The sequence below is a fragment of the Dermochelys coriacea genome, chromosome 8 (assembly GCF_009764565.3).
Source record: "Dermochelys coriacea isolate rDerCor1 chromosome 8, rDerCor1.pri.v4, whole genome shotgun sequence".
NCBI classification, from domain to species: Eukaryota; Metazoa; Chordata; order Testudines; family Dermochelyidae; genus Dermochelys; species Dermochelys coriacea.
Window position 1 is genome coordinate 64,624,112 of NC_050075.1, and position 11,136 is coordinate 64,635,247.

General features: G+C 44.8%; 1 protein-coding gene across 1 annotated transcript; it reads left to right on the plus strand.

Moving 5' to 3' along the window:
• Positions 1-2,287: 2,287 nt before the first annotated feature.
• On the plus strand, positions 2,288-7,590 carry C8H1orf53 (chromosome 8 C1orf53 homolog; the record flags this gene model as incomplete). The annotated part of the gene is made up of 3 exons (XM_038414171.1): positions 2,288-2,677; positions 5,867-5,968; positions 7,364-7,590. Coding segments are annotated over 3 exons (564 nt in total), but the record flags the coding sequence as incomplete, so codon positions are not given.
• Positions 7,591-11,136: the final 3,546 nt, after the last annotated feature.

The window sequence follows — 11,136 nt, forward strand, 5'->3', positions numbered from 1 at the left end:
AATTCACCCTGCTGTGAAGTCATTGAAATCAGCAGATACATGGTTATGCCTATATTCCACAAAAATGTGTGCCTGTGACAGGGTTTCTCATTGCACAGGCAATATTTTCAGGTGGCAAACGAAGGAAGGTGTTACACAACATGGTCTGCAAAATCCTCACCGAAAAAGTTAAAGATACATGTGCTGGCTGGTTCCGGCTGTGCCCAGGATTTCATAGCAGAAGTTCATGAGGAATTTATCGGTCAAAATTTGAAAGACACGTTAAATCCGACAAGAACTGCAGGATAGGGGCCAACATCTGCAAATATGAGCATACTTTACTGATATTTACAACAAAGACACTTTTGAAATAGGATATTCAGCAGGGATCTTCATTTTGTGAAGCTGTTGAATATTGTAATATATATAGGTATTCCCCTATACAAAAAATTGTTAGAACTCATACTGCTAAACTGCATAACCCACCAACCCAAACTGTAACAAACAAGTAGTTAAGTCATTCAACACCCCACTTACCAGTTCCCTATCTCAACTTTCACTACCTGCTTCCATCGTCCACACTCAACTGCACAGCCTTAACGCCAAGGTCACACTTTTTCACATACAAATAACACACTATAGACTTCATCACTGTGTATAGGGAATATATCTTAATTTAGCTGAGGTCAGAGATCAAGCTGTGTGTGTGTGTGTGTGATTGCGAGGGATCGCATACGTGTATTGGGGTATGCTGCAATTGAAAAGCACTTAGCTTTGGAGCTATGTCTGTAGGGCTGAATCCCCTCTCACTTGGAATGGCGTAAATCAAGAATATGCTACTGAAGCCAATGGAGTTACACAGGTGCAAAACTGGTGTTAGTGAGAGGAGAAACAAGCCCAGTGGGTTTGTCTATCATGATGTGTGGGTGAGAAAGCCTGTGAATTGAGCATGTATTATCTAACTGGTGAATTCCTTGTTTTTTATTGATCACCTTGATAGGAAATGAACTACAAGTCAACTAACTATAAATTAGTTATAGGTTTTTTTGTGGGGGCTATAACTATTATATAACCGATACAGAGCGTTGCACTCATCTTACTGATGAAATTAAAGAATGCTAAAGGAAAGAAGGTAACTAAGTTTTTCAGGGTAGGTGCAATATTTTATGTATATTCTTGCTACTTTAAAGCATCACATACAGTACTATCTGAATAATGTTAAAAAAGTTTTAAAATATGACAAACACAATTTGGAGCACTTTTAGCAATGTTCTGAGATGACAATACCAACAATGAACATCTTCCTATGTTGTGGAATAAAACAATAAGATCTTCATAAGTTTCTATGCCATACTTTTTATTTTCAAATAAAATAGAAAAATGCAATTCAATTCAACTTGAATACAACCGAGAATACAAAAGTGACTGAAATACGGATGTGGACACTCGGCAGATGAATAGTCCTCAGTGCAGAGTAGGATCTTTACTGGGGTTGAAAATAAGTTAGTTATGATTTAACAATGTTGTGACCATTTGAAAGTGGTTCATCCTGTGCAGAGCACAGCGTTTGGTTATATGTACATGCAGCTTGAGACACATGCTGGAAGAACGAGGAGGCCTTGTGGCATCTTAGAGACTAACAAATTTATTTGGGCGTAAGCTTTCGTGGACTAAAGCCCACTTCATTGGATGCATGTAGTGGAAAATACAGTAGGAAGATATATATAGATATAGATGTATATAAATCTATACACAGAGAACATGAAAAAATGGGGGGTTGCCATACCAACTCTTAACGAGACCAATCGATTAAGGTGGGCTATTTGCCTCTTGATCTGGATATTCACTTCCTTGCCCAGGCAGGAAACCCAGCTATTAAAAAGCGAATGAACATAGAATAAAAAACAGACATATTTAGTATTTTCCTTTTAAGGCCTGAGCCTGCAAACACATATGCCCGTGCCAGCAGGATTTGGCTGGGACGTACTGGAAACTATTGGTCTACGTAGCAGAAACATGCAAAAATTAAATATTTTCTGTAAAGCCCTTGTCCACGCAGAATGGGTCATTTCTAACACAACCGCAGGGGCAAGGACATCATTGATTCTGAGGTCTTGAACAAAGAGAACTTCCCTGAGGAAGTTACACGGTTACGCTACTTCCAGAGGCCTTGCTTGGGCTGGAGGCATGGCGGGCTAGGGGCCGGACAAGCAGCTAAGGCCCGATCCAAAGCTCGCTCGAGTCCCGCCATCGCCTTGGGAGTTCTCTGAAGAACAAGCGGGGGAGAGCCGAGGCGGGCGACAGGTGACAGCCCCAGGAGCAGAATCTCGGTTCTTTTCTTGTCGGCCTCCGCAGGCGGACGAGCCCCCAACGGGAGACCAGCCTGGGGCTGTTCAGGGCTCGGGACCCAGACTTGCTGGCGGGAGTGGGTGGCGCCCCGGCGAGAAGCGCCAGGAACGGGGCCCTCCAGCTGGCGGGGGCTCTCCAGCGGCTGGGCCCATGGCAGCGGCGTCCCCGGCGCCCCGCTGCGAGCGGCTCCCCACCCTGGGCGCCTCTTTGGGGCCGGAGCGGCTGCGGCCCCTGGGTGCGCTGGGCCACGGGGGGGGCCGGCGGGGAGCCGCCGAGCCGGCCGGACAGCGAGGAGCTGCTGACGGCGGCGGAGAAGCGAATCGTGGCGCTGCACCGGGACGCCTGCGCGGTGAGTCGCCCGCGCTTCCCGCTCGGGCCCGCGGGGCGCTGCTTGGGCAGCCGCCTCACCGCTCCGGGCTGCTCCCAGGCGGGCCCGCGGGGCTGGAGGCGCCCCAGCCAGGCGGCGTGGCTCCCTGCGGACCCGCTCCCCGGCTGCAGCGGCTAATGGGCGGCCCGGGGCGGCCCCAGGTTGGCTGCCCCGGGCCTCTCCCTCAGGCCGAGCCGGGGGCGCGCCGGGGTCGGCCCAACGCCGCGGCCCGCGCACTGGCGCGTGGCCTGGGGGTGCCGGGAAAGGAGGGGTGGGGGAGGCGGTTGGATGAGCGCCGCGAGCTGCTGCCGGGGCTGGCTGCGGTCCCAAGGAAGAAGTGGACGTGCGCCACCGAGCGTGACAGGAGCTCCGCGTCCCAGCAAGGCTTGTGCCACATCGACGATCGCTCACCGTCTTGCCCTTCCAGCGTCCCCCGGGGCAGGGGCTGGCTGGGGCCGGGCGGGGGGGGGGGTCCATTTGGGGTATTTCAGAGCGATGGCCTTTCTAGCCCGGACTGCTCTGCACAGAAGCATGGCCACGTGCCTCTGCGCGAGCAGAGATGGACGTTTGCTCACAAGACGCTGCCTGGTGCAACGGGAACTGTAGAGAGAATAAAGTCCCCAAAACCCCACAGGAAACCAGAGAAGCCTTCCCGGCGCGCTCCCAGGCCCATCACTCTGTAGGGCTGGGGCAAGTCACGGAAGGCCTGGGACAAAGAGAACAACTGAGCCCGCAAAAGCGAAATCTTTCCGGGGAGGAAGAAAAGGAGGACTTGTGGCACCTTGGAGACTAACAAATTTATGAAGTGAGCTGTAGCTCACGAAAGCTTATGCTCTAATAAATGTGTTAGTCTCCAAGGTGCCACAAGTCCTCCTTTTCTTTTTGCGAATACAGACTAACACGCCTGCTACTCTGAAACCTGTGATTATTTCCGGGGAGGGGCAGCAGTCCCCAGCCAGAAAGCTCATGCAGAGGCTGAGGGAGCCATGCTGCGTGCACACTGGGGACGTGCCGCACTAGACCTTAGTTATTGATTATGTCAGGGAGAAATACGTCCCAAAATAACAACGTGCCGGTACAGTGCAACTCTTGGACGCCCGGCAAACTGCCCAGGGCTGGTAGCCTAAACACCAAATGCATTTACGGTAATTTACCCAGACTTCGGGCCTGACAAACTCTCGTTTTTATGGAATGCACGAGTGTTTTGCAGGAAGGGAAATATGTCCCGATAACAGCCTCCAGGCAGAGAGGGTGCCGACATGTTAAGTGATTCTCTCCTTCCATCTCCAACTCCGGCTTTGACATGATTAATAACCGCTCCGCTCCCCTTTGCACGCGGAGAGCTGCAGAGCTGGTACCTCAGCTCCCATACCGCAGGGCGGAGGAAAGCGGGGCAGCTTTGTTTTGTTTTGTTTTCTGGAGAGATGGAAGCAACCTGCTGTAACTGTGCACGGAGCTCATCACTAGCGGTAGGAACAGCATACATTAGACCGTGGAAGGCCCACGAGAAACCAGCAGTACATACTGTCTGTAGCAGGAAGTGGCGTCCACCTCCTCTCCCCCTGCTCTAGACACCGCACCCTGATCGCACGGCAGGGCGACGCTTGGCCCCTTCCCCTTCCTCACACGGATGTGCATCTCCGAGCACCTTGTGCTGCGCGCCCCTCTTCCGCCGCCAGCAGTCGCTGCGTTTGCCCGGACAGCCATGGGCCGACCGATTCTGTTCCGGTTGCGGAGTTTTGCCGTTGGCTCCAGCGAGATTGGTCCCAGCAGGAGGTTCCCAACCAGCCCCGGAGTGGACTGAGGAATTCCCCCATTCCTAGGCAGCTGCCCGCCGGAGGTCAAAGGGCAGTTGTGGGCAGTCAGCATGGTTACAGTAAATGACCTCAACGTGGGCATGGAACTGTCCCCCGGCTAGATCTCCCACCTGCCTTCCCTGTCGCAGGCAGCTGGCTCTCTGCCTTTGCCGCCCCTAGTGATGGCTGATGTTTAGCAGGTTTTCTGGCCCAATTTTAAAAATACCTTTGCGCTTCTTTGTCTTAGTCCGTCCGCTATTTCAGGGGCTGCAGGCAAACACCAGGGAACGTGTCCCTTTAGGGATGCACAGGCGCAACAGAACAGGGAAGCAAAGGAGAGGATTCGCTTACCACTTTTGAAATGTGCAGCTCCAGCTTAACTCGGGGAGCGTTATCTTTGCTCTCCAAAACGTAGGAGTGACGTATTTGGTGTCGAACATTTTAAAGTTATGTCCATTCCGGCAAAGACACGATCCAAAACCCTGGCATCTTAACATTTCCGCTCGCTATAAGCATTGTTGCAAAGGTCACTTGCTGGAAATGACAATCAAAAAGTGAATAAATATTAAAAGGTGATATCTTGCTACCACACAGCCTTGTCCAGCAGCAGAGGTGGATGCCAGCCAAGTATTTACATTCCCTCCAGTATAAAATAGTTTAACAGTTGCACCATGTTTGCAAATTGCCGTTATAGTTTTTAGCGTCAAAGCTGGCGTGATGAAAGTTGCTTTTGATCAAGCAGCACTTGAAAGCAGCAGAAGGTGTCAACATTTTATAACCGTTTTAAAAAATCATTTACAATGTAATCAAAACTCAAGAACATTTAGGAAGGGGAAAGAATGTGGCATAAAAAGTCCAAAAGTGTATAATGTCCAAAGTGAACAGGAAGAGCGTAAATATCACATTCTCTCTCCAAGAGAGGCTGCTTCTTTGATTAGACCCTTTTCTGGAAGCATAAACACAGCATCATACATTTACACTTTCTTATAATTCGAAGTGTAAATGGATCTGCAACCTGGGAGTGAAAGTCCATTTTCTTCTAAAAAGCTTAGAATAATGTAGAGAATATATAAAATATCTCTAAGGAAATGAATGGCAAAGGCTGATCTGTGGCTATGTTAAAATATGCACTGTTGATGTTCTATTACTTCCTCAAAACTCTTTATATGTCAGTTCTGTCTGAGTTACAGAGTATAAGGGTCAGATTATAACAGTGGTATTAATGCATTTAATCATGAATCACCAGTTGAACTGGTTTCAGTTAAGCAGTTGGATTTTAGGGAGATAATGTCAAAGCACTTCCAGTTTGAAATCACAAAGAGATGAAGAATATATAGAATTGAGGTTGACTCTGTTTTGGGTGGTTCTTTTTAAGGCTGGCCTGCAAAACTATGTGGATCCAGTTACTGGCTATTTAGTGTTCACCAAAGTTGCCCACTTGCAGAGAGGTAAATGCTGTGGTTCTGCATGCAGACATGTGAGTATGAAATCCTTGCTTTGCAGCATTAAAATAATTTTGAAAAATATTTTAAATTCTGGCATTAGGAAAAGCTAGCAAGCTATCTGGCATGTTTCACTGTGAAATTTAGACTAGCCAAGGACAGTGAGTCCAGGAAAGGTCACTGAGGGATTTTCTTAACGTTAAAATAGAATGTTGCAACATTTCAGGTTAACATTATCTCCTTGAACTGCTAGGAGAATTTCACAGGAGTTATTTAATAGACTGTTGTTTTATATAAGTTATGTTCTCCTTGTTAAGTGCAAGATGCCTGTGAAAAGAACCAGCATGTCCGAAAGTCTATTCCGAGCAAACTTTCTCCTTTTAAAGAAATGAGATAACATAACCTAGATATTTTGCCACAAATGTAGTTTAGTTTTCTAGAATTATGTTGAAGGGTCTGTTTTCCAGTCTGACTGAGAAAGTATCAAAAGATGTAGGATATGGTGGAATATTGTGTGATTTTTAAAATAATAGGACTTAGTGTTGGTATTTTCCGAATACCATTTAGAAAATCGAAATTGTGCAGTGTGAGAAGGCGATATTTTGTATTTTGCACACACTGCACAATCCCGCTTCCATTGAAATAAATAGCAAAAGTCCCGTAGCTTTCAATGGCTGACAAGATCAGGTCCTTAATAATATGTTGATCAATTTCACTTTACTCAGGCGAGTAGTGTTTGACGCCCCAGGTGAGTAACGTATATTTCCCCTTAGTAAATGTAGTTATTAGAACATGCTTTAAAGAACAGCGCACGAAAAAAGGAGAAAGGGGGGAAACAACAGGGTAATTTACAGTTCAAATGTCCACTGCTCACTTCTAGTTCCTCTTTGGCTTCTTAGTTGAAAAAGTTTTCTTGTACCACTATTGCCGTGTGAAATACGTGAGTAATGATGCGAAAGACCCACTCTTTGATAAAAACTCATTAAGTACATTTATAAAGAGAGAGTCAATTGGTAAGACGTTTGAAAACAAGTGTAAAATGATCAGGAAATGTTTACACTTGTTACAGACAACACTGAAAGGCTAGAATGTTATTGTCCTGTCTGCCCCTTTGCTTTGCTAGGAGCTCTCTTATGCAGAACGTTTTGCAATAATGCACCAACTAAAGAAATTTAAGAGCGGGGGGAAGAGATTGCTTTGGTCAGTCAAATTCTTCGAGTTGGAAGGCCATATTTAGGAAATGGTTCTTGGGCACTAATTAGGACCATTTGCTTGGGGTTGCCATTATTTTCCTGTTAGTCTGGAGGGCACAATAGATCAAATGATTTATATAATATAATTAACAATTCTTCTTTAACTGTAGCAGGGTTGAGCTTTTTCTTACTGATTGCTAAGTAATGCAACAATGACTTGTTTGATTTCTTCTGCAGTGTCCATATGATCAAGCTAACGTAAAAGACCCGTCCAAAAAGAAGCGGTTCAATTCATTTTTTTTTACTTGACGATCAGTCCGTATGCCATCTACGATGAAGACTGTAGAAACCTAAGCCAGGATCAGTTCTTTGTGGCTTCGACTCCATGAATATTAGCATTCCTGTTATTGATGCTGGGTTATTTGAATACATTTCAATTGTAATAAAAAACAAGCTAAACCGTGTGTGCCTGGGTGTTTCAGATGCTACATAGTTAGTGATACTCCTTTCCCTTTCCTTAGCGTTATAAATCACACGTTATAAACTGAGACCACAATTAATTTCGCTGTAAAATCAAGAATAGGGGTGCAGGTAGTACTCAGATTACCATCGCTTTACTTAACACTGCTACTGTATACACCGTAAATCACTTCAAGAGATGTTGTTGATTTTGGTAGTAAATCGAGGAGTTTCAATGATTTTTTTTATTATTATTTACATCACTGGATGCCATGTGTAACCTACAAGAATGCCCAAGAAATGTAATCCCATTGCAAAACGGTTTTATTCTAGCAGTAAGAATTTAAAAGACCTATATTTGTATTGCGTTATGTTGTGTGAATCGAAACAAGTCTTTAGAGAAGTCTGTTTTGAGTACGGCCCGTACTATTTTATCACATCGTGCTGACATTCGAAGATCATTAGATAGGCCATTAAAAAAATTAGTCTGAACTGAAGTACCACTGACACCGAGAGTGGCATTAAACCTAGATCGAACCACGGCATCAAGCTTTCACCTCCATCAATTCCTCCGCCACTCTGGTCCAAGGAGAACGAGGACAAATGTGTCATTACCAAGTCCATCTGCCATTCAATTTTTTTCTTTGCCATCGTTAAGGGTGGCAAAGCACACACAGAACCAAACATCGATCTTTCCACCTCTATGGAAAGGAGTGGTTTTTGCCATCACCTTGAGGTAAAAATCAAAGGAGGCTTCCTGACAGACTCATTCCAAGGAAAAATCTCTGGAACTGAAAGGAGGGGCAGTGGGGGTCCCACAGATGCGTTTGAGTTTCTGAATAATTTAACTTCTGTGTGTTTGATTGAACATCAGTCTGCTTGCTGTCCAAATTAGCAAGTGCCTTTGAAAAGAGGAGAGAACTATGTTTGCAAACATAAAATGAAATGTAAAATATCCTACAAATATTCATGAGCACCCAGGAGGTACTTAACTGTTGTATGACAGAAGACATTTCACTAAGACATCTCAGCTTAATTTTATTTTAAAGTCCTGTTCTATTTCCCATGAACGTTGTTGGTATCTTGACTATTGCAATTTTTTTTGTCTCTTTCTCATTAGGAGTAAATAGTCCCCAGATATGCCTGATTAAGGTTTCCATTGATCATTGTATGTTTCCAACAAACAAACTCCCACCAGGTACCTGACAAATATCTTTAAGGTCGAGGTGGCTCCCTTCCTACCTACCTCCCCTCAAATATGATGTGCGAGCTGGGTTATTTGTAGGCAGTGATTGAGCATTTAGCTATCATGATGTTATCTGAGAACTCCAAGATGGACCTTCCATCTTAGAAAAAGGGCAGGAGGGGGAGATATGGTTACCCTTAGCTGTTGTAGTAAACCGAAAGATTTCCCTTCCCCTCCCCATTTATGGATTGTGGAGCACCCGAGTCTACTTAGACTGGAAACTATTGTCAGTTGTTTGGTGTCCCAGTTTGGTCCACTTCAGCTTTGGTTGAAGGAAATGTCTTGAAACCCATCCTAGAAAGCTCCCTGTGCAGCCTCCCAGATGCTAAGATTTAGATCGTTTGAACGTCAGCGCAGCCTTCTGGTAACATTAAACATCCAAATGGACTTCGTTTGCGTATTAATATCATTCCTTATGCCTTAAGATGGGAGAGCAGCAGTTCGGAGCTAAATTCCATTTGCCTCGTTTTAGTAATTGGATCTAAATGAACATTCACGTCTGGCAAGTAAATAGACTGAAGCCACATTAAACAGAATGTGTGCAAATGGCTGAAAGTCCTTGGAATCACCATTCTAGCAAATAGTAATTTAACGTTTAGGATTATTAGGGGTGTTTAGATAGCCCCATATATGCATGCAAATACATAGAGGGAGATTTTTATTGCAGGGAAACGGAAGCGTAAAAATCCTAAATGAACTGATCTGCTGCATTTAAAAGTATCCAAAGGTGGAATCTCATCAGTGTTGTGGTTCGGGGAATCAAATGCTAGTTACTAGAATTTAAGGACCCACAAGCAACTGGTTCGCCTTGTGTCAACATAGGGGGATCCATCGGCTTTGGTTATCTTATTAGCAGGAGAATTTCCAGTGTAAGGTCTAGTTATGTCATCTCCGCAGCAATAATAACAATGACATAAAACATGACATTATTTAGGCATGACGCAGTAGCTTATTATAAGCATTGCATATTTCTCGGCCTCTTGCTCCCATTAGGGCGTCAGTAATTGGAAGAAGATATTCTATATATGATATTTTCTAAACGAAATTGTTAGATAGGGAAAATGCATCGAAGGCTCCTTTGGGTGCGTTTTGCGTATGGAAAGGGCAATACATCTGGCCATATAAACAGCGGGAGCTCACTTTAGAATGGAATCTCTCTTTGCCCCCTTTCAATTTTGTGAGATGAACAATGCTTCTGCCAAAGTAGCTAATGCAGACATAGCCTGGCAGTAGCAGCAATGCATTAATAGTATTGTCATGGGGCAAGAAAAAGGCTCCTTCAAAGCAAACAGAAAAGAAAAGATACAGAAGGTGCAGTGTCCCAAGAAGCTTCACAATAGAACAAGCCCACTTATTTAAGATATACCTTTATCTATTTATTCGTGCACATGGCCAATTTCAAAGCAGATACAGAGATGCCGGTGCTGTGATTAAAGCTATTCAGTATTAAGGATTGTTCTTGCAGTTGGCAGGGCTGGCTTTAAGCTCCCTGGTTGTAAGTGGATTCGATTAAAAACTTTTTAAAAACGTGTCACCTTCATGCATATTATGAAAGTAAAATAGACCTGCAGCTCCTTAAAGTCCAACTTCCTGTATTTATTTTTTATTACCCGCCCACAAAATACCCATCCTACAAAAAGATTGCGGCGCTTTTAGTATTATAGCACTTTAATTACTTTCCCTCCTTGACACCTGCTTAATCAGTCACTTCAGATGAATTGCTGTAACACGAGATCGTGGTATTTACTGCAGGTCCAAGTTAACATACTATGGGAACTGAAATTAACAAGCCTTCCCCGAATGTCACCCCTGAAACTCTGATTTCAAGCGTTCAGCATGACATTTTCCTGCATTATTATATAAGCCATCTAGCTATTTGTAAGGACCGGAGAGAGAGATATTAAATACACCAGGTTTCAGAGTAGCAGCCGTGTTAGTCTGTATTCGCAAAAAGATACAGCAGGAGCGGAGCCTTCACCAACCGTGGGATTACTGACGAGATCCTGAAAGTCCTGCCGGGGAGAGGAACACTTCAGTGACACGATGCTATTATTTTGTCTGCAGCATGAACTTGGTTCACACCAGCAGCTGTTTGTTGACAACTACCACAACTGCCAGAGTCTAGCCAAACTAGGGGAAACTTGCTGAACTGCCAAAGAGTGCATCATCAACCCTAGCCCATTCCTGGCGCTGTACCTTCCTTACACGTGATGGATTAATTGCTTTCAGACACTTACAGATTTTTGTCGATGACTGTACCACAAAAGCGTTATTTTTGACTTTGTAAGATCATTAACTTTCTTTG